General features: G+C 40.1%; 1 protein-coding gene across 16 annotated transcripts in view; it reads right to left on the bottom strand.

The window, feature by feature from the left end:
* Positions 1–24439, bottom strand: part of LOC127530226 (NACHT, LRR and PYD domains-containing protein 3-like) — a 499749-nt gene that overhangs the window by 219381 nt on the left and 255929 nt on the right. For 12 of the 16 annotated variants that reach the window (XM_051942463.1, XM_051942461.1, XM_051942457.1 and 9 more), the window contains 8 exons: positions 24261–24355; positions 23760–23891; positions 23551–23676; positions 23292–23414; positions 22565–22637; positions 22179–22404; positions 20215–21997; positions 19964–20137 (listed from right to left, as the gene is read on the bottom strand). In XM_051942463.1, the coding sequence (XP_051798423.1) occupies positions 19964–20137; positions 20215–21997; positions 22179–22404; positions 22565–22637; positions 23292–23414; positions 23551–23676; positions 23760–23848 (2594 nt within the window). In that variant the 5' untranslated portion in view covers positions 23849–23891; positions 24261–24355. Of the gene's footprint in view, positions 1–11597; positions 13142–13291; positions 13339–13624; positions 13799–19963; positions 20138–20214; positions 21998–22178; positions 22405–22564; positions 22638–23291; positions 23415–23550; positions 23677–23759; positions 23892–24260; positions 24356–24439 lie in introns of those variants that run through there. The other 4 variants (XM_051942466.1, XM_051942462.1, XM_051942467.1 and 1 more) reach the window with 3 other exon arrangements.

The raw sequence follows: 24439 nt of genomic DNA, 5'->3' as shown, positions 1-24439 counted from the left end.
AGTTCAAAGGGAGTCATTTTGTTGTTGACTTGAGTCCAGTGGGGTATCACCTATATAAGAAAATAATTTCATGGCTTTAGGACCTTTCATACATTTCAACGATTTTAAATACAATTTAAGTTCATTTTTGAAAAAGGAAAAGCTGGGTGAGCATTTCTGACATTTGCTTTTGTGAATACAGAATTTAGCTATACATAAAATCACATTAATACAGAGTTCTTCTTTTTTGTTATTTAACAGGATACCAAATGTTATATCATCTCTTGAGAAACAGGATGGTGATGAAGGAAATATTTCTTTTATCCATTTCTGTAAATCTTCCCAAAACTTTTGTACTGTCACACAGTGAAAGAAAAGATGGTCTGTTGTTTCTATATCAACATTACAAAATGTACAACTGTTTTCTTGTATATTAAAACGAATTCTAAGTAACTCTTTAGAAGGATAGATGTTGTTCATAATTTTGAAGTGTGTTTCCTTGACCTTAGGAGCAACTGGAAAGGATAAATACATTGTTCTCAATATTGAAATGGTCTTTTTATCAAATTTGGAAAGAATATCATTTTTATTTTGTACCTCAGGAAATAATTCATCTGCAAAACATCTTCTAATAAGAGAGTTACTACATTTTTTATCTATAATAGATATTCCATGAATCATGGGAGAAGTGAGATTAACTTGTGTTTTTTGATGAGCAAGGTAATTTTTGGATAAAAAGATAAATTCTTTGGGAAGAGCACTACGTAAACGCATAAAATCTAAGAAAGGGGGGGTGAAGTTGTATTTTGCACAGAAATGTTCATAATCTAGTAAATTTCCTTCATCGTCCATAAGATGTAATATTGACCAAATATTCTTTTTATACCAGTCATCATAATAAAAGGATTTGTTACGATGAAGAACATATCGGTTGTTCCAAATTACTGTTAAATGTGGAGAGAAGTTGTGAACATATAACATTTTCCAATACAGTAAGATTTGCTTGTGGAACTCTGATAAGGATATAGGAAGCTTACTAATTTCGAAGTCACAAACCAGCAAAAGATTTAGACCACCCAGTTTTTTAAAAATGTAGTTAGGGATACAGTACCATAGGGAGCTCTGATTTTTGAGCCAAGATTTAAGCCAATTTATCTTCAATGTACCATTAAGGCATTCTAAATCAATCATTTTTAGGCCACCTTCATTTGTATCTTTGACCATATGGCTTTTTTTCAGATAATGTGGTTTATTACGCCAGATGAAATTAAAATTAATTTGGTTTATTGATTTAATTGAATTTGAAGAAACAACATTTGAGTAAAGAGGGTAAATGCACCTTGACAAGCTCTCCATCTTTGTTAGATATATACGACCTAATATTGATAAATCTCTTTGGAGCCACATGTTGAGTTTGGTTTTACATTCCTTGAGTTTTGTCTCAATGTTGATAGTTTGACATATTTTTTTGTCTTTACTGAGTTGGATACCAAGATATTTGATCTCTGATTTCACAGGTATGCCACATATTTCTTTTGTAGTGGTGTCATGAAGAGAAAAAATTTCACACTTCTTAATGTTTAAACGTAATCCTGAAGCTTTAGAGAATTTTCCAATTTTTTCAATTACTTTTGGGAACTGTTCCTTATTTTTTAAAAATAATGTTGTGTCATCCGCTAATTGGCTGATCACAATTTCTGTACCCAGTACATTAAGTTTTTGAATATCATCGCTTTGTTTAATATAAATGGATAAGATCTCAGTAACCAGAAGAAATAAGTCGGGAGAAATTGGGCAACCTTGCGGGATACCAACATCAACCTTAAAGCTTGGAGTAGAACCATTTGGAAGAAGAACACAGCGATTTATGTTTTCATACAGGCCACAAACCAAATTTCTAAATTTAAGACCAAACCCAAAACGCTCCAGTGCAGTAAGAATAAATGGATGTTCCACCGAATCGAAGGCTTTGTAAAAGTCCAAAAGAAAATAAAGCCATCGTCTTGGATCAGATTACAATATTCAATTAAGTCCATAACCAACCTTATATTATTATGTATTGATCTTCCTTTCATAAAACCAGATTGTTTCAGAAATTACACTTGAAAGTGCTGATTGTAGCCTTGATGCAAAAATATAAGTTAGAAGTTTGTAATCAGAGTTCCTGAGCGTAATGGGTCTTCTATTATCTATAATTCTAGGGTCTTTATTGGGTTTTGGAATAGAAACTATAACACCATGTCTCATTGTAGTTGGGAGAGAGCAAGTTTCGAAAATTTCTAGAAAAACATTGAACAGCAATTCTCTTATTTCCATCCAGAAGTGTCTGTAAAAGTTTGCTGTGAGGCCGTCTGAACCAGGAGATTTGTTAAGTGCTAATCGGTTGATTACAGCATCAAGTTCAGCAATTGTGAGGGGTCCATCACAGCTGTCTCTGTATTTCTCATCAATTTTTGGAATATGCTGAGCAACATTCTGTAGAAACGTTTCACAATCAGATTTAGAGAATTTTGAACAACAGAGATTGCTGTAAAATTTGTAGGTTTCAATTGATATTAATTTATTATCACTAATTTCTTTGTTGTTGATTAACAAAGATTTCACATTGTTTTTTTCCTGCCTGTTTTTTTCTAATCCACAGAAATAAGCTGAATTCTTCTCACCTTCTTCTATCCACTTTGCACGAGATCTAATAAATGCTCCTTGAGCTTTGTGAGTGGACAAGGTACGTTTTATCCGTTTGTTTCCTGGCTATAAAAGACACAAGCAGAAACAAAAAATCAAGTCGTTTTTTCATTTTTTCGTTTTGAGCAAAAAGCAAAAAACAGGAAACGGGTCGTTTTTTCGTTTTTTCGTTTTGAACAAAAAAACAAAAAAAACAGGAAACGGTTCGTTTTTTCGTTTTTTCGTTTTCACCCCCAAAATGAAAATACGACTCAATATTCCGTTTCATTGGTGGGCGGGGCTTCGGAGCCTGCCAGTGCACAGTAAAGCTCCTGCCCATCACAATAAAGCTCTTGCGCTGGCATTCATAGACAGACTGACTTTCATTGTATTGCCTGCCCCCACTGCACTTCCCCTAACTCTAAATCAAAGCAAGTCGTGTACACAGTAATGACAGTCATAACCAGTGGTGTAGTCTATTTTTTTCTACTGGGTATACTCCAACCTCATAAACCAAAGCCAGGTCAGGTTCTCATATATGTGCGCGTGCACTCACATGTCCATGCGCGCGCACACACACACACACACACACACACACACACACACACAGCAGCTCCTTTATTTCAAACTACCAATTAGATACTTATAGACATTATAGCGTCAGCAGCTCCTCCTCCTGCCATCAGGTAGACCTGATGTTTCCTCTTCATCAGGTAGACCTGATGTTTCCTCTTCATCAGGTAGACCTGATGTTTCCTCTTCATCAGGTAGAGCTGATGTTTTGATGTTTCCTCTTCATCAGGCTCCCTTTCCTAAACGTTAACCTTATCTCCAGCTGTAGTGTTCCCTAAAGTGGCAGTATTCACAGGACAAGCAACAGACTTATTAAAACACTGAAATAGTTTCATTTAGCTTTGCTTTCTTTTTCTTATTTTTTCTCCACTGACTGATGTTGGGTCATTAGAAGTTCTACACTCATGTCCCTCTTCTTCTAAGTCAGGGGTATTCAGCTAAAATTCAGAGAGGTCCAGTCAGCAAAGGTCCAGAACATCATAATGTCTAACTTGAGTTACTGTGATATATGCTGATGTAACCTGGTAGTTTTATTAGAGTCTGCCTGTAATCAAAAACTGACCGTCAAATAAATTCAGTACGGTTCAAAAACATTTCGACATTTATTAATAAATAACTTATATGTAACTGTATATCTTAGAATAAAGTGCAGAACTTAAAAAAGCATGACTGAACAACCTGGATCAACTTCTATACATCTTTAACAATAATTAAATCTCATAAATGTAAACATTTGAACACTTTTACATTTTTGTCTGTCTCATATCACTCCCCTAATATCTCTGCAGCTTAATGGGAGAACTGAGCTGCTGCTTGTTTGAGCCGTTCTCAAAACATATTTTGATTATGTTCATAGTTGAGAAAGCTGCCTTACAGCTGTTTGCTGAGCCAAACGTGGTCAGCATGTGACCACAGTCTGTCCTCTAGAGATGTATAAGGCACAAAAGATACGACTCTCAGAGTCGATGCTTTGTAGTGAATCTGAAGAGCCGACTCCTAACGTATTTAATGGAGTTTAACACTGTCCTCGCAGAAAACACGTTGCTGGATCCTAGATTAAAGAAGCTTGCCTTCAGTGACAACAGAGCTGTTGATGAGACACTTCAGAGAATATGAGCAGCAGCAGCAGTCTGACACCTCCACCATTAGAGGACCAAGTGGAGGAGGAACCTCAAACTTCTGCTGTGTGGAGGCTCTTTGATGGAAGAGCTACAGGAGATGATTCAGGAGAAATCCTACAGCTGATGTGGTAATGGAGGATCATATCTAGAAGAAGCCTCATCCAACCAGCAGACGACCCACTGAGCTGGAGCAGGACAAGGCCTCAGTCTGCCCCACCTGGTGAAGGTGATGGAGGAGAGACAACTTCTTCCATCTGAGAGAATCTTCTCAAAAACACGGCAGATATTCACTGAAAGAAGAAATGTATCAGCCCATCCAAGCTCAGCCATCTGATTTTTCTGAATGTCAGCCTGCTCTGAGGACATTTATACTGTTTGAATACTGAGTCTGGTTCTGGTTCTGTTCTGGTTCTGTGGGTTCATGTGCAGAGTTTTGTTCATTTATTTTTTGTGCAAAAAAGTTTGGTTGAAATAATAAACAAAAGCAAGAATACCTGTTTTTGTAACAGAGCAAATGTACAAAATGAGTCAATTATAAGGCTTCTCATAAAAACACTGAATGAAAAAGAGTTTGTCAAAACACAAATGATTCATATTTGCCTGGTTAGGCAAAAACATGAGGCTACAAAGAATAATAAATTAGGAGCCGTTTGGGAGCCGAAAGAACCGGCTTTTCTTTGGAAGCAGTGCCAAAAGCTCTCTAAAAAAGAGCTGAACTTCCATCACTACTGTCCTCTCTGTCCCTCATCTCTCAGCTGCTTTTTGAAGGCAGAGCTGTGATGTCATTCAGCGACGTCATTGGCTGAGTAGCGTCACGTGGGATGCCTGAACTCGTACATAATTGGTCTGTGCGTTTCTGAGCCGATAGACCAATGCTAAACACTGGAAAGCTGCACCGGTAAAATAGAAGCGACCTGTCAAATTTACACCCGTATAGACGGCGTCTGGGTCCGGATCCGGACCGCGGTCGGCCTTTAGTGAGCCCTGTTCTCAGCCAGACACCTTCCCCTGTCCCAAACAGCTTCACCGCTTCCTGACACAGAGAAAAGTGAATGTTATGTCAAAAAAACATACTAATACATGTGTTTGCGCATTTTTAAGTGGTTATATGGAAATTCGGGAAGTTTTCTAGTGGGTATAAGGCGTATACCTGCGTGTTTACACTCCTGGGTATACGTATCTTTGCGCATTTTTAAGTGGGTATACAGAAATTTGGAAAATTTTCTAGTGGTGGGGTGTATACCTGCGTATCACGTAGACTACACCACTGATCATAGCTTCATGGATGACGTTTGTCGCAAAAAAATAAAAAAAAACGCGTGAAAATCATTTTAATATTCAGAGTTAAGATGGATTAAATGCGCTGTCAAACAGCACTGAGTGGAGCGGCTGACCGAACCAAGACGGCGGCCGTATTTCTCGCTGCGCAGCACCCCGAGCAGCGTTGACCTGACCTGGCTTTGGTTTATGAGGTTGGAGTATACACACTAGATAAAACTAGACTACACCACTGGTTATGACTGTCATTACTGTGTACACGACTTGCTTTGATTTAGAGTTAGGGGAAGTGCAGTGGGGGCAGGCAATACAATGAAAGTCAGTCTGTCTATGAATGCCAGCGCAAGAGCTTTATTGTGATGGGCAGGAGCTTTATTGTGCACTGGCAGGCTCCGAAGCCCCGCCCACCAATGAAACGGAATATTGAGTCGTATTTTCATTTTGGGGGTGAAAACGAAAAAACGAAAAAACGAACCGTTTCCTGTTTTTTTTGTTTTTTTGTTCAAAACGAAAAAACGAAAAAACGAACCGTTTCCTGCTTTTTTTGTTTTTTTGCTCAAAACGAAAAAACGAAAAAACGGCTTGATTTTTTGTTTCTGCTTGTGTCTTTTATAGCCAGGAATCAAACGGATAAAACGTACCTTGTCCCGGATCATAGAGGGAAACTAACATGTTGAAATATGAAGGTTTAGACCCAACAGTGTTAGAAATGATGGAGAATAATCAGATTCATTTAAATATTAGTTTTAAAATGATCACAAATAGGAATAAAATGACCAAGAAATGGATAAAGCGACCAGAAATCTGCATAAAATGACCAAAATATGAGACAGAACTATCACAAATGTGTATAAAATGACAAAAATATGAGATAAAACTACCACAAAGATTTTTTAAAAATGACCGAAATATGCCTCATAACCGCAACAAATATGAAAAATTACAAAAATATGACTCAAAACTACCATAAATATTGGTAATCTTGGTTGACTGGTTGATGATTTATCAGTATTGTTATTGATTATTGATGGTTGCAGGGACAGAGGTTTGTGTGTGAGTCTCTGCTGCCATCTAGTGGTGGATCAACAACATGACTTTTCCCAGATTGAATCCCACAGAGTCCTGACTTGTTAGTTGGATCAGAGAGACTTCCAGTAAGATGGAGCTCTGAGCAGCAACACTTTCCTGAAATCTTCAAACGCTCCTCATAGTTTGTTTCATCTGAAGTTTAGTCTAAATAAATGAAGTGTAGGACTTTGAACAGAAAGGAGACTCATTTTCTCTTCCTTTGTGGATGTTTGGATCACGACTATTCATTGGTACCAGGAAGAAAATCCTAGAAGCTGTCAATCTGCTCACAGACAGCTTTGATATCCAGGAAAAACACATGGAAGAGCTGAGCAGAAAAATGGAGGAAAAGTGCAGCCTGGTAGCAGTGATGAGAGAGGAGGTTACCGAATACAAGAAGAAAAGAGTGGAGCTGGAAGAACAGGTGGGAAAAGTGCAGAAAGAAGTGAAGACGCTGACTGAGAAATGACACCAACAAGAAACTCTATTAGAAGAGAATTTAGAAGCAAACACCAACTGATCATATTTTAGTGAATTGTGTTCCTGACCAATGGTTGGATAGACTCCCTACCAAACATGTGGAGCACAAATACAATCAGAACATCAAAACATTTGGCACAAATGGAGACATAATGATCCTCATTTCAGACAGTTTTCATGGATCAGGTCAGGATTTTTTTTTAAATAAAACTTTGAAGGAATTATTGTAATTTTCTTTCTGAAGGTTTTACACATTTTCAGAATTTTGCGGAATTTTTTGCTGAATTTTTGGATTTTTTCAGAGCAGGAAACAATATTTTTGGTGAATGAAGACAACAGGAGGGTTAAAGTCAGACGATGGCGTTGGTTCTTCTGGAAGTAAATGTGAATTTTTCCAACATAAAGTGAGAGAAAACTCAGTAGATTGTGGTCAAAGAATGTGTCAGAAAGCCAAAGAATGAGAAAGACAGTTGATGAATGATATGAATGAGTGTTGTAAAATGAATGTGTTCTCTGATAGGAAGAAAGAAGAAGTGATTGGGTTCCAATCTAAAGGAGATGAATTGGATTGGAATAAAGCACCAGGTGCATTTCTAGCATCCAGAGCTAAATGGATGGAAGATGGGGAGAAAAACAGTTCCTATTTCAGTGGATTAGAGAGAAATGCAATCAGCCTCTAAATGTTGATGATCAAACTGGGAGCAATCCAGAAGAAAGAGCAGATGAAAGATTTAGATTCTATCAGCATTTACATTCAGCAGCTTTTTCTTTCAAAAGTCAAAGCATTTCTTCCTCAGACTGACTTTAAAAGCACGTGTTTGGAGAGATTGATAGAGCTGGAATGAAAATGTCTTTGGAGAAATCAGCGGCTCCAGATGGACTTGCAACCAACTTTGATCCGTTTTTCTGGGCTGATATCAGAGAATGACTGTTTGAAGCATTCAAAGAAGCTTTCAATCAGGGAGTCACACTCATTTTAGTTCAGGTTCCACATTTAGCCCAGTTTGATCTCAAGTGGGCCGGACCGCTTTTTACTGCAGGATCAAAACCACAAAAGTCAGATTAAAAAAGACAAAAAATGAGACAAAAACCAGACAAAATATTGTGAAAATGTGACACAAAAAGACAAAAGAACAATCTAGTATTTGACTTTGTGATCATGGTCTAGAAAAGATTTTAAATGGATACTTTGACTCATTTACAATCTGCAGTTCATGTCTTCTCTGGAATTTGGACACTTTGATGATGATTGATGGATTGTGCTCATTTGGTAGAGGATGCTGCTTTTACACTCTTTCTACATTCATTGAAAGCTTCTGACAAGCTTCAACACCACTTTATTTGACATTCACTGCATTATTTTGGATGTAAAATTCATTCATATGCTCTCAGTGTTGTCCAGCAGAATTCCTTCAATGTGGAACTACTAGAAGATGAGATGTTAACAGGAGCAAACACCAAGGAGACCCATCAGTCCTCTGCTGTTTATTATTAGCGCTGGATATCAACCCTCCTGTTGGCTTCATTTACTTCACCAAAAAACAGGGAAAAAAATCCAGAAATTCAGCAAAAAAATTCACCAAATTTATGGAAATGTGCAAAAACCTTCAGGAAGAAAATTCCAATAATTCCTTAAAAGTTTTATTGAAAAAAACAAAACAAAATCCCCCTAATTTGGCAAGAAAATTCTTGTAAATATTTTCAAAAAATGAGTAAAAATTTTCCAAAAAATCCTAAAAATATCTAAAGTGATTCCATATTTATCAGTAAAACTTCTGATATTTTCTTTAAGAACATTCACATAAAAATCAACCAAAATCCAGAGAATTTACTGGATTTTGGTTGATTTTTATGTGAATGTTCTTTAGAAACATTTCTTCTTTTTCCACCAAAAAATGTTCAAAAATTTCCCAAAAATGTAGAAAATGTGGACATCAGAAGTTTCACTGTGAAAATATTTATTATTTTCCACATTTTCAAACTTTAAAACGACACGAGGGTTAAAATAATGAAACTCTAAAAGCATTTAATAACGACACAGTCAGCAGATGATCCAACATTATTTTAAAGCTGTGTGTATTTTCCAGAAGCCTCAGGGTTTGATTGAAACTAAATGTGAGATCTGATCCATTCACCAGAAAACACAAAGTTTACTTCAGAATATTCCAGTAAAAATGAGCTGAAACATTTGGAGAAACTATCAGTAAAATATGATCAACAGGGAAACTTCTAACATTCTGATTGTTGGAAATCAAATCTAAAATCCTTGAAGATCGGCTTCCAAAGGAATCTTTCATATTTGGTAGAATATTGAGGACAGAAATGGAAGGATTTCAGGATGGATTTATCCAGCAGATTCTTGATGTGTTTCACATGGATGGATGAAGAAAATCCAGCAGATTGACTGTGATGTGATTTGATGCTAAAAGGTGATGTGGTAAAATGAGTAGAGGAGGGGCTTTGAATGTCACTGATTTACAAACAATGAATGGTTCCATGAAATGACTTTAGAAAACAGGAACATTATCTGTGCTTTACCTTAGCGCCTCATCTTTGTCTCATTCTCTTTAACATGTGATTTCCATCCTTTAAATGATCACATTTCCACATGCAGCTGTTCTTCTACTGGAAAATGCTTTAGAAGCAGAACTTCAGTCCACACAAAGCTACAATGTGGAAGAACAGGAGGATTTGTACAGGAGGAAATGTGTCTTTGTGAAGGATTGGATGGAGAAAGGAACGCATTGAATGGATGAAGATGTTCTAGTGATTTTCAAACTAAACTGACTTCAGATTGCTGCTAGAAACAACATTCTCTGCTAATCAAAGCTGTTCCAGTGATCAAAGGAATGTTCCAGAATTCATCTGAACTCCTCATTCTAACACGCTGTTTATTGACAGATCAACATTTTGACACGTTAAATGTTAGAACAACATTGTGAGATGATCAGGAACTAAAGAATGTTTTCCTCTTCCTGCTCAAAGAAAAGTTGGATCTCCAACATTTCCACAGACTGACTCTATCAAAGTCACAAGCAGATATTTGTCTTTTCCTTTCTGAGCTGAAATGAAAGAAGTTCATTTCTAAACTCTTTCTGATGTTTCTCCATGGAGAGAATGTTCCAGAAGGAGATTTCATGTGGAGAAGAACACATGCACATTGATGGAGAAGATGTGAAACTCCAGAACATCTGTTCTCCTCCTGAACTATTGTGAGGAGCTTTAGGGACACAATCATGAATGGTTGCTAACAAACAACGTTCAACCTGTCTGTGAATACAATTCTATCAAGTTTGCTCTCTTTATGCACAACAAACATCTGGAATTTATGTGGAATCATAGAATGAGAACTGGTGAATTTTAGACACACAAATGTAGATTTTTTAAGGCTGCTCTGAGTTTTAAGCTTTTCTTTTCCTCCTTAATCAAACTGTCAAATAGAAGTTCCTTCAGACTGTCTCAGATTCTCATGTTATAAACTGATTAACCCCTGAGAAGTTCATTTATTTGAAGCTGTCTGATTTGATTATTTTGTTTCTTTCTTTTCTGCTTCTCTTCTGCTTGGACCAGTGGAATTGTAGGACACACTTGGTGCATATTTGTTGTTAAATTATGCTTCATAAAAGATAAAACAACAAAAAACTTGGGGAGCCAAATATCCCAGAATGCATTTAGAGCAGCAGCAAAGACCAAGGAGGAAACTTTCAGAGGAAACTCAAGTATTTTGGGAATACTGCTGTTATTGTGACACTAAATGTAGTTTTCAGATGATTTGAGGTGAGAAAGTGGTTGTAAAAACGTCCAATCTGTGGTCAGTTTATCCAGATGAAGCTGATTAAAAATGAGCTCCAATGCTTTCAGAGATGTGAGGTCCAGGTTAGACAGCTCTGATGGACGGTCAGCCTCACTGTAGAGCTCCTTATCTGGACCAGACTTTACAATCTGCTGCTCTGACGCTTCTATAGCGCTTCAACAGGATATTAGTAGTTTATGTTGATCTAACCGTCACACTTTGACCTCACACTTTATTTTTATTGTTCAGAGAAAAATCAGTTGGAAAGAAGTTAAAGTTCACAACTTTAGATTGTTCATGTTTTACTCGCTCACTGACTGTGATCATAAGAACAGATAGAAATTAAAACATAGAAGATCATTTATTTACAAGTTTTGTTTTTGAGTCTTTTAACGACTAAAAATATGTAGTTTTTGTTCTAGTCTTTGCAGTTCTTTATATTTGCTTTAAGGGCTAAATTTAATTAAATATAATTAAAAATGGAGACAAAAAGATAAAAAATAAAAGCGTCAGTTTTACTGCTTTACAAAAGATATTTTTTCTGTTTTCATTTCTGTCGTGGAAGAGGATAAACGATTATTCAACATGGAAAATTAAATTCCACTTATCAACAAATAAGCAAACAAACATGAAGATCAAAGTGTGTTATTAGTCATTTATTGAATAAAAAAGAAAGTTAGACTAGTTTAAAAGCCACAGGCAGAGCAAATAAAAGTGGAGAAAGACGTATTAAAATCATTGATCTTGTTCAGGAAAAATCAACCACTGCAATGAAAATAAAAACTAAGTTAGACATTGATTACAGCACAAGATCTGTTCAAAGAATTTAGGCCATGGAAGGGTTCAAATACACCACAATGTGAGGAAAACCTCCTTTAACGGCCAAACACAACATTTATAGAATTAAATAGGCTAAAAAATGTTGAATTTACAGAGTTCAATGTAATCTGGATAGTCCTGGTGGGTTTAAATTCTACTGGAATCATATCGATGCTGAAAACATTTTGATCCAGAGATAGCTAGGGTTATGGGAGCTTTGATGGAAAAATAAAATCTGGTAGAATTTGTTGATGAAACCAGAAATTCAGAATCTTATAAAAAAAAATAACGGATTGAAGCACTTATTTATTGTAAAAATGAAAAATGGATCCATCAATAAGACATAAATGACAGAAGAGTACAGAATACTTTGAAAGAGTGATACAGATGAAGGAAGTTCTCATTTCATCACTAGAACAGGACTTAAAGACTCACATCAGGATCAAGTGTGGCTGCACAAAAAGCTGATTTTCACTGGACAATAATGTGTGAAAGTCTGTCAGCAGTTTGGAGATTCACTGCTTCCTCTCTCATTTCACACTTTTTGCAGCTCAAATGCTTTTAGTTCAAGTGAGCGTCAGAGGAACACCACATCCTGATTTTCACTCTCAACATTTGACTGGAAAAAGACGCAAACACCACATTTGGCTCCTGGAATAATCACAACTTCCATCTTTGAAGAGGAACAAGTTTACAAGGAATCATTTAGAAGGATTTGACAAAGAAACACATTTAATCCATGAATGTGAAAACATGTTTGTGAGGGACAGAGTCATGGAGAGACTCAACTATCTGTTCAACACTGTTTCTGTACCAGGAGGAGACTCTGGAGACTCAACTCAGCACAGAGACACTGAGGAACCAGGAAAGTAGAACCCAAATCCAGGAAAGAGAGGTTGAGTGAATGTGGTGTTGAAGGTGTGGAGGTGGATCAGAGAGTCAGAGGAGACTCTGTAGAAGGACAGAGTTCCAGCAGGAACGTCCACATAAACTGAAACTCTGTGAGAGTCTGAGGAGGAACTGATGGATGTTTTACTGTCATTGTGTCTGACAGAGTAACCATCATCAGAGCAGATCAGACTCCAGGACTGATCATTCCATCCAAACAGAGAGTCATAACTGTCTCCTTTCCTTCTGATTCCTCTGTAACTCACGGATATATCAACCCTTTCTCTCCACTCCACCTCCCAGTAACAGCGACCAGTCAGACCAGTTTCACACAGCAGCTGTTTCCAGAATTCAAATCTGTCTGGATGATCAGGATATGACTGATTCTCCTCCTCCACACATGTCACCTTCCTGTTGTTGTCAGACAGTTTGAGTTTTCTGTTTACTGTGTTTGTGTCGACTGTGAGTTGAGAGGAATCTGATGGAGAGAACAAGCACAACACAGCTGCAGTTATTGATGGATCATGTGATCAGTATTAAAGCTTTGATGATGACCTCAGAGATGTGACACTTTGAAGATGCTTGAATGTGCTGCTTTGTTTCCATCAATCCATTAAAACACACTTACACTTCCTCAGACCTGGTGTCAACCATTGGACTCCAGCAGGCGTCACCCTGAAAGGAGGAGGACGGTCAAATGCAGCATCTCTAAAGTCCTGTCCTGTGCTTGTCATGTTTCAGCTCAGCTTACACTCATTATTCAGCTTTACTCATTTATGCATCCTCTGTTCATGGAACTAGGCTAGCAGTTACCCTGCTTCCTGTCGTTGAGTGAAGCTGGGCTAACTGATTCCCCTTCCCTTCAGTCATGGTGTTTAGCTGAGCTATCAGTGTTCTTCTGCTTCCTTTCTTTGTTGTGATCTACGTTGATAGTTTCCTGAGAGTGTCTGTCAGTCTGTACCTGAGAGTGTCCAGTCTACAGTGTGGATCCTCCACTTTAGCTCTCAGCATCTTCTCTGCTGAGTCTCCTGGATGGTTGTAGCTCAGGTCCAGCTCTCTCAGATTTGAGGTCTTCAAGCTCAGAGCTGAGGCCAGAGAAGCACAGCCTTCCTCTGTGACCAGACAGCCTGACAGCCTGCACACACAAAACAACACAAACCTGATGGACAACACTTGGCTGGATGTTTCTCACTCCTTCTTTTCTTCTTTGTCTTTCAGGTATACTTTGCTGCACATTTCATGCGTCTCAAGCAAATCAACAATCTCAGCAATGATTAAATGTCTCTATCATGGCGGACGCAGCAGCAGCAGCAGCAGCAGCACACGCTTCAGCTGCTCCTGCTTTGGGCCGATCAAGATTAAAACCTGAAATCTATAAGACTGTGGATGGTAAAACAATCGTGGAAGATGAGCTTTTAAACTTCCTTGCTGTTAAATTGAGAACCTTAACTCAGGATGAAATTGTTTTATTGGCAGTAAACACGTTCGACTCTAAGACAGTAGAGGCCTCCAAGAAGGTATTGTTTGAACTGTGTGAGACTATGCAACGCAATATAGCGCACAAAGGAGCGCAAAAGGACATAAACAACATAAAAAGCTGTCTGCAAGTTCTCAATGAATGCGGGGAAGATGTCCCACGTTTTGTTTCACATTATTTGGAGGATTTGTCCCCTGTTGCATTCTCCAATATGGATGTGTGTGGCTTAATAAAGAAAATGGAGCAGCTATACACTGAAGTACGGGCCATGAAGAGTGCGCTTCAACTTCAGGGGGACGTGTGCGCGGATCTCCGCCTGATCACTGCAGATGTGAACCAGCGGGTGTGTAGCCTCGAACGCACTACGGAAGAAACCCAGAAAGGTGACTTGTGGTGCAGTACGGTGTGTTCGGTGGGGAGCGAGGCGTGAATGACTGATGTGCCACAAGACGGTAATCAGGAGTCGGTATCTACCAGCGACAAGAATCGGGATACTGAGACTGAGGCCAGGTCATTGTCTGAGGCTGCGGGTGGAGGTGCTAGCTGTCACGAGGAGGGAAGTGGTGACAGCGGAGCGTGCGCGTCGGCCAGCAGTGGCGTGGGTGAGGTGAATGCTGTGGAAAATGCACCTTTGCTTGGATCTCCCAAATGGTCAACTGTCCTCAAAAAAGGAAAGCCACTGCCTGCCAAGACAGGAGCTCGCCCCAACACTACACCTGGTCTGAGGAAACCTGGGAAAACTGTGGCTATTGTGGGCACAGGAGCTGCAAGCCACCGCATTAAGACAGTAACTACTAAACTGGTGAGTGTCTTTGCTTCTAGATTCTCCCCTGATTTAGATGTGAGGACATTATCTGACTATCTCAAGGAACAGCTTGATCGTGAGGTTGAATGCCAAAAAGTTGTGACAGCTAACAATAGATTCTCGTCGTTTAAAGTGACTGCTGAGTGCAATGACGTGGCGGAGATGTATAAGCCTGAGATCTGGCCTGTGGGCGCTTATGTGCGGCGCTTTTTCGAGCCGCGCAACAGAGTTGTTGCTGGATCAAACGGTGCTGCTTTAGCTGGGCAGATGAGTGGGGCCCCATCAGCCCATGGCACGAAGGCTGACTAAAACGAACAATGGGAATACATGTTTTATCTTATAACTGTCGTGGTCTGCGCTTGGGACAGAGTGCAGGGGACAGAGCTCAGCGGATAGTTGTTGACCACCTCTTGGAGCAGTGCGATGTGCTTTGCTTACAAGAGACTTTTTTGTCAAAGCAAGACCTGGAGGGGTTAAACGCTCTGCATAGTAACTTTTATGGAGTAGGGGAGTCCAGTGTGGATCTAGCAGACGGAATTAAGCGTGGGCGCATATCTGGAGGAGTGGCTATTCTCTGGGACAAAAGACTTTCATCTTGTGTTAATGTACTAAGGCTTGAAGTGGACTGGTGTATAGCCATTCATTTAAAATACAGTGGCAAGGAGTGTGTTATTCTGAATGTTTACACCCCCTACGAGTGTGCACCTAATGAAACGGAATACCTTAATAGACTTGCTTTTATGAATTCTTTTATACAAAGTAATAGGCATTTGAATGTATTGATTATAGGTGACATGAATTCAGACATCACAGATAGTAACTCACTTTTTGCTAATCATTTGAACCAGTTTTGTGAGGATAATAGATTAATCCTGTCTTCTAAAGTCTTATTGCCTTCTGATAGTTTTACATATGTTAGTGAAGCTTGGCATACAACCTCCTGGTTGGATCACTGTGTGGCTACAGCTGACGCACACTCCTCATTAACAGATATGAATATCTTCTATGATTTATCAACAACTGATCATATTCCTTTCGGGATGGTAATAAATTTCCAGATTTTACCTGTGATCGAAAGTTATGAAGATGATAGAATTTCCCAAATAGACTGGAGCTCCCTCTCCCAAGAAGAAATTGTATCCTATTGTGTGAACACTGAGAATTTCCTAGGGAAAATTTGGTTGCCTAAAGAAGCAATTATGCGTAGCGATTGTATGTGCCTGAACCCAAAACATCTTTCTGATATTTGTTCTATGTATGAAGACCGAATCAAAGCTCTGCTTGACTCAAGCCAATCTGCAGTTAGAACAAAGTGTATGAAGAAAATAAAACCTGGTTGGAATTCTTATGTTGCTGAATTTTATGTAAAGGCACGTGAGGCATTCAGAGATTGGAGGCTGGCAGGTAAACCAAGGTATGGGCCAGTTTTTGAGAACAAAAGGGTCACTAATGCCCAAAATAAGTATGCTATTCGTTACATTAAAAAAAATGAGGAGGCAGTGAAAGCAGACTCTGTGGCCAGAAAATTACAGTCTAACAATCTGTTCGAATTTTGGAAAGAAGTTAGGACTTTGAAAACCAAAGTATCTTTGCCATGTGTTGTAGATGGTGTTTCTGGCTCCAACAATATTCTGGAACTGTGGAAGCAATACTATAGTGGTTTATTTAATTGTGTGCGGAGTGACTCTTTTATGGTCCATAATGTTGATAGCTTTGATGTAATCCGGTGTCATGATGTGGTGAAAGCTATTTCTAAACTATCAGAAAATAAAGCCACAGGTGTAGATGGTGTTTCAGCTGAGCACCTAAAGTTTGCAGATGAAAAATTGGCTCCCCTGCTCTCAATGTGCCTCACAGCTTGTTTGGTTCTTGGGATGCTGCCTGACTCAATGTTATCGGTCCTGATGGTTCCTATAATTAAAAATAGAGCTGGAAAGATCAGTAGTTCTGATAATTACAGACCAATAGCCTTGGCCAGTATTGTGTCTAAAATTGTTGAAAATATGTTGTTAGACAAGATTTCTCAAACGATTTCCTCTTCAGATAGCCAGTTTGGTTTTAAAGCAAAGCTTGGCACAGATACAGTGCCTTGTGAAAGTATTCGGCCCCCTTGAACTTTTCAACCTTTCGCCACATTTCAGGCTTCAAACATAAAGATATAAAATTGTAATTTTTTGTCAAGAATCAACAACAAGTGGGACACAATCGTGAAGTGGAACGAAATTTATTGGATATTTTAAACTTTTTTAACAAATAAAAACCTGAAAAGTGGGGTGTGCAATATTATTTGGCCCCCTTGCATTAATACTTTGTAGCGCCACCCTTTGCTGCAATTACAGCTGCAAGTCGCTTGGGGTATGTCTCTATCAGTTTTGCACATCGAGAGACTGAAATTCTTGCCCATTCTTCCTTGCAAAACAGCTGGAGCTCAGTGAGGTTGGATGGAGAGCGTTTGTGAACAGCAGTCTTCAGCTCTGCCCACAGATTCTCGATTGGATTCAGGTCTGGACTTTGACTTGGCCATTCTAACACCTGGATACGTTTATTTGTGAACCATTCCATTGCAGATTTGGCTTTATGTTTTGGATCATTGTCCTGTTGGAAGATAAATCTCCGTCCCAGTCTCAGGTCTTTTGCAGACTCCAACAGGTTTTCTTCCAGAATGGTCCTGTATTTGGCTCCATTCATCTTCCCATCAATTTTAACCATCTTCCCTGTCCCTGCTGAAGAAAAGCAGGCCCAAACCATGAGGCTGCCACCACCATGTTTGACAGTGGGGATGGTGTGTTCAGGGTGATGAGCTGTGTTGCTTTTACGCCAAACATATCGTTTTGCATTGTGGCCAAAAAGTTCGATTTTGGTTTCATCTGACCAGAGCACCTTCTTCCACATGTTTGGTGTGTCTCCCAGGTGGCTTGTGGCAAACTTCAAACCAGACTTTTTATGGATATCTTTGAGAAATGGCTTTCTTCTTGCCACTCTTCCATAAAGGCCAGATTTGTGCAGTGTACGACTGATTGTTGTCCTATGGACAGACTCTCCCACCTCAGCTGTAGATCTCTGCAGTTCATCCAGAGTGATCATGGGCCTCTTGGCTGCATCTCTGATCAGTCTTCTCCTTATTGGACGTGAAAGTTTAGAGGGACGGCCGGGTCTTGGTAGATTTGCAGTGGTCTGATACTCCTTGCATTTCAATATGATTGCTTGCACAGTGCTCCTTGAGATGTTTAAAACTTGGGAAATCTTTTTTATCCAAATCCGGCTTTAAACTTCTCCACAACAGTATCTGGGACCTGCCTGGTGTGTTCCTTGGTCTTCATGATGCTCTCTGCACTTTAAACAGAACCCTGAGACTATCACAGAGCAGGTGCATTTATACGGAGACTTGATTACACACAGGTGGATTCTATTTATCATCATCAGTCATTTAGGACAACATTGGATCATTCAGAGATCCTCACTGAACTTCTGGAGTGAGTTTGCTGCACTGAAAGTAAAGGGGCCGAATAATATTGCACACCCCACTTTTCAGTTTTTTATTTGTTAAAAAAGTATAAAATATCCAATAAATTTCGTTCCACTTCACGATTGTGTCCCAATTGTTGTTGATTCTTGACAAAAAATTAAAATTTTATATCTTTATGTTTGAAGCCTGAAATGTGGCGAAAGGTTGAAAAGTTCAAGGGGCCGAATACTTTCACAAGGCACTGTATGTGTATTTATGCTCTCAAAGAAATTGTAGCCAAATATAAGAATCAGAACTCCTCTGTTTTTATCTGTTTTTTAGATGCTTCCAAAGCTTTTGATAGAGTGAATCATCGGAAATTATTTATGAAATTGATACAGAAGGGTGTCCCTAAGTATATTGTCCGGTTACTGGTTTATTGGTATGCTCAGCAAGCAATCTATGTAAAGTGGGGAAATAGAGTGTCTTCCCCATTTAAGGTGAGCAATGGGGTGAGACAGGGAGGAATCTTATCCCCTATTTTGTTCAACTTGTATTTAGATGACCTCTCAACACGACTTAAGGCCTGTAACACTGGTTGTATGGCTGGCAGTGTTCTAATAAATCATCTAATGTATGCAGATGATCTTGTCGTGTTCAGTCCAAGCACTGCTGGGCTGCAACAGTTACTTAAGGTTTGTTCATATTATGGTATTGAGCATGATATCCAGTATAATGCACAAAAAAGTATGGTTATGATATGTAGAACAAGAGAGGATAAAAGTGTCAATTTTCCAAATTTTTATTTGTCAAATAATGTGCTGAAAGTAACAAACAAAATAAAATATCTTGGTCACATCGTCACAGAGGATTTTCTGATGATGATGACATAAATAGACAATGTAGAACACTGTACGCTCAAGCAAATACACTGGCACGAAAATTTGGTTCTTGCACTGGCAAAGTGAAGATAACGTTGTTTAAATCATATATCACACCTTTGTACACTGCTCACCTTTGGACTAAGTACAAGAAAGGAACATTACAAAGACTGCAGGTGGCCTACAATGACGCCTTGCGTGTTCTTCTTAGGAGACCAAGATGGGCAAGTGCGAGTGAGATGTTTGTCTCAGCCGGAATTAACACTCTGCAAGCCACACTGCGCAAGATGATGTTCAGTTTTATTTGTAGACTGAATATCTCAAATAATGAAGTGATTGTGTCACTGGTGAATATTGGCTGTAGTGCCATTCGCTATCAGTCTGGGATGTGAAAGGACTGGTACAGCTGTCTCTTTAAAGGGACGTTTTAACTGTTTTTGATTGTATCTTTTCTGTGTCTTGTTGTGTCCTTGTTTTTATGGTGTGTGTATTTGGACCTAGTGTCTGGAATAAAGCTGAATTGAATTGAAAATTAGTGGGATTTAATCATGTCAAAAATAAACCCTGACAAAGTCGTGCACAAGTTCAGTAAAAGATCATTTGATGAATCACATCAGCAGAAATGATTGTACTCAGGTTAGCTGTTTATCCACTGATAGAAATCACATCAGTTTCAAAGTGTGAGTCCTGACCTGAGAGCTTCCAGTTTACAGTGTGGACTCTCCAGTCCAGCAGAAAGACTCTCCACTCCTGAATCCTGCAGGTTGTTGTTACTCAGGTCCAGCTCTGTCACACTGGAGGACTGGGAGCTGAGGACTGAGGACAGAGCTCCACAGCTTCTCTCTGACAGATTACAGCCACTCAGTCTGAAGAGACAAAAAGCACATTATACTGATGAAACAGCAGCAAAATGAAAAATGATCTTCAGTCTCCAACTACTTACACAACTTTCTTGGAGGCTTTGACCACTGGCAGCAGCCTCAGAAGAACCTCCTCTGAAGCAGAGTATTTCTTCAAGTCAAACATGTCCAGATGTTCTTCTGATGACAGTAAGATGAAGCCCAGAGCTGACCACTGAGCAGAAGACAGTTCATCTGTGGACAGATGTCCTGATCTCAGGGACTGTTGGATCTCCTCCACTAGAGAAACATCATTCAGTTCATTCAGACAGTGGAACAGATTGATGCTTCTCTCTGCAGACACATTCTTACTGATCTTCTCCTTGATGTACTCCACTGTTTTCTGATTGGTCTGTGAGCTACTTCCTGTCTGTGTCAGCAGGCCTCGTAGGAGATTCTGATTGGTCGGCAGTGACAGACCCAGGAGGAAGCGCAGGAACAAGTCCAGGTGTCCATTTGGACTCTTTAAGGACTCGTCCACAGCTCTCTGGTAGAAAACTGTTGGATCAGATTTGTTGGATGTTGTTTGTTGTTCTTCTTCCAGCAGGTTGATTCCACAGTTGATGAAGGTCTGATGGACATGAAGAGCAGCCAGAAACTCCTGAACGCTCAGATGGACGAAGCAGAACACCTTGTCCTGGTACAGTCCTCTCTCCTCTCTAAAGATCTGTGTGAACACTCCTGAGTACACTGAGGCTGCTTCCACATCGATGCCACACTCTGTCAAGTCGGACTCATAGAAGATCAGGTTTCCTCTCTGCAGCTGATTAAAAGCCAGTTTTCCCAGAGACTCAATCATCCTCCTGCTGTCTGGACTCCAGTGTGGATCTGTCTCAGCTCCTCCATCATACTTGACCTTCTTGACTTTGGCCTGAACCACCAGGTGGTGGATGAACATCTCAGTCAGGGTTCTGGACAGATCTCCTCCCTCTCTGGCTCTCAGCAGCTCCTCCAGAACTGTAGCAGTGATCCAGCAGAACACTGGGATGTGACACATGATGTGGAGGCTTCGTGATGTCTTCATGTGGGAGATGATGCTGCTGGCCTTCCTCTTATCTCTGAATCTCTTCCTGAAGTACTCCTCCTTCTGTGGGTCGGTGAACCCTCTGACCTCCGTCACCATGTCCACACAGTCAGGAGGGATCTGATTGGCTGCTGCAGGTCGTGTGGTTATCCAGAGGCGAGCAGAGGGAAGCAGATTCCCCCTGATCAGGTTTGTCAGCAGCACATCCACTGAGGTGGACTCTCTAACATCAGTCAGGACCTCATTGTTGTAGAAGTCCAATTGAAGGCGACACTCATCCAGACCGTCAAAGATCAACACAACCTGGACGTCTTCGAAGCTGCACATTCCTGCTGCTTTGGTTTCACTGAAGAAGTGATGAACAAGTTCCACCAAGCTGAACTTTCTCTCTTTCACCACATTCAGCTCTCTGAAAGTCAATGGAAACATGAAGTGGATGTCCTGGTTGCTTTTGTCTTCAGCCCAGTCCAGAGTCAACTTCTGTGTTAACACTGTTTTCCCGATGCCAGCCACTCCCTTTGTCATCACTGTTCTGATTGGTCCATCTCTTCCAGGTGAGCCTTTAAGGATGTCTTCTGCTCTGATGCTTCTTTCTGCTCTGTCTGCTTTCCTGGATGCAGATTCAATCTGTCTAACCTCATGTTCATCATTGACCTCTGCAGTCCCTCCCTCTGTGATGTACAGCTCTGTGTAGATCTCATTCAGGAGGGTCGGCTGTCCTGCTTTAGCAATGCCCTCAAACACTCTCTGGAACTTCTTCTTCAGAGCACATTTAAGTTCACGTCCACAAACTGCAGGAAGTTCTGAATGAAAAGACAAGAAAGAAAGAGTGAAGTAGAAGTAACCTGGATATTAAAGCACCAAAGTAGCAATAAAGTGAAAGTGACGGTTTGTCCCCTAAAGACTGATCGTGTTTAGATATTCTGAGACTTTAGTAAATGTTCTGTTGATCAGCAGCTTCAGTCTTTACACAAATCCTCTTACTGCTCTGCAGACTGTCAGCCAGCTTCTCCTGCTTCATCCTCCTCAGGAACAACACTGTGATTTGCTGAAACATCTCTCTGCTGCTCCTCTCATCTTCATCATCACCCTCCAATTCCTCCTCATCCTCCCTCTGACTCTCGGAGCGTTCTGGAGAAACTGGACTCACAAGCTTCTGCATCTTCTTCAGCTCCTTCTTCACAAAAGTCACCATGTTGTCCTCCAGCAGCTGGAACCGAGAAATGTGTCAATGAGTCCATCAGAGTCAAATCATGGAGCCAAACATCAGATCCATGTTGGACACACTGACAGTCCACTGGTCTACAAAGAGCAGCATGGAGACGTCTGAACACAACAGATGGAGAACAACTTGTTGTCCATGAACTCACCATGAATATGGAGTCCAGGTGAGGCTGCTGGACAGACTGAGCTCTGGGAACCTCTGAGTTCTGCTGCTCCACTCTGTGGATCAACACCAACAGTTAACTCTCACTTTATCACACAGAGACAAACACCAGCTGAAGGTCCATGATGTTCATTAGAGATTCCAACATTAGTCTGTTTTCCACTGCAGGAACTTTCTCTTCATTTTGGCTCATCATCAATCTTTGGTCCGACCACAGGAACCGTCCCTGTAGAACCTCTTTCAGAACTGTTTATAGGAGTTCAAAGTTCCTTCTACAGTGTTGGAACTTCTGAGAGAACCTGGAAAACTGCTCTGTAGGTCTGGATGCTGACTGATTAAACTCAGAGAGGACAACAAGAACCATTTTTCTGTCCTCTCCATCCTCATCCAGCATCAGTTGTCTCCATCAACAATGTAAAATTCACCCTGTAGGCTAACATGCAGGTTAACATACATGCTAACATGTAGGCTAACATACAGGCTAACAAGGCTTCTATGATCACAGAACTGGAGTTTTGTCCAGTAAAACTATTTCTTGATATTTTCGTGAACTCAGTGTTTTTGCTGGGATCCACCTGGTTCTGTTTTAATGTCTCTGTGGATGATGTTCACGTTATTAGCATCACGTCTTCAAAACATTTGTTCTGTTTGATGAGGAGCCAATCTGCTATCAAACTAACAGCTCTGAAACCTTGTTCTGAACATCTTACCTCTCTGCAGCAGGACCTGGTTCTCCTTTGAAATAGATAGGAAGACCCTTAGACCGGTCACTCTTGAAGGACACACAGCTGGATGCAGGCCCAGGTCCAGAGGACTCTGGTCTCTGATGGATGCTGTTAAATAGAGAGGAAGATCACCAGGAAGGAAAAATCATGTGGCAGAGTTTCAGAGTGATTTAATGTTGGAACATATTTGGAACAATGACAGAACATTTGACACAACAGTCAGTAGTTTGATTTCACAGCTTACCCCTCTGCAGCAGGAGGTTCATGATCTTTAAAGTCAATGAAGCGATCCTTAGACTGGTCACTATTTAAGGACACACAGCTGGATGCAGGTCCAGGTCCAGGTCCAGGTCCAGGTCCAGGTGGATTCCTGTCAATAATGATGCAGCAGTGATGTGATGCTGAGCTCTGACATGCAGCAGAGTCCTGGACAGTTAGAGATGGTGGTCTCACCTCTGAGCTTTGCTCTGGTTCTCCTGTTCCCCACACAGAGAGCTTTTAGAGAGAGGGACTCCTTCCTCTCTGTCCTCACACTCATCCATGATGCTCAACTCACAGCAGCTCACACACACTTTCTACCTTCACCTGCACAGGAAACAAACATCATTCATCCACTCAGATCCTCCTGGAGAAGATCAGCTGCTGCACTTCTACTATCAGTCCAGCAGATGGAGTCATGGAGCTGCAGAGCCTCACCCACAAACCCAAAGTCAGAATGACTAAACAACAAAGAAACATCAGCAGCTCATCAAACTGACTCAAGTCCATCAATAATTTCATAGAAATATTGACTGATTGCAGTCAATCAATAAGCTAATAATCATATTGATCCATGTTTAAACAGCAGTCATCCAAAGTTTGTGCTGAAATAAGAAGTGAACATGTAGAAACATCACAGAGCAGAAACAAACAGCAACATTACTGAAGTTAAAGCAGCAAACAAAGAAAACTTACACTTTATTCAAAGCGCTGAAGAAGAAGAAAGTTTCCAGTCCACTCCTGGACGCTCAGACAGGTGATCTGTTTCCTGGAACCAGTCAGGACTCCACCTATGAGGAAGCAGCAGGAAGACTTTTGCAATAAGAGCACATTTTACAGGCTGATTCCCACTCATTTCATGCGACTGATTATTT

The sequence above is a fragment of the Acanthochromis polyacanthus genome, chromosome 22 (assembly GCF_021347895.1).
Source record: "Acanthochromis polyacanthus isolate Apoly-LR-REF ecotype Palm Island chromosome 22, KAUST_Apoly_ChrSc, whole genome shotgun sequence".
NCBI classification, from domain to species: domain Eukaryota; kingdom Metazoa; phylum Chordata; class Actinopteri; family Pomacentridae; genus Acanthochromis; species Acanthochromis polyacanthus.
This window is presented reverse-complemented; position numbering and strand designations above follow the sequence as displayed.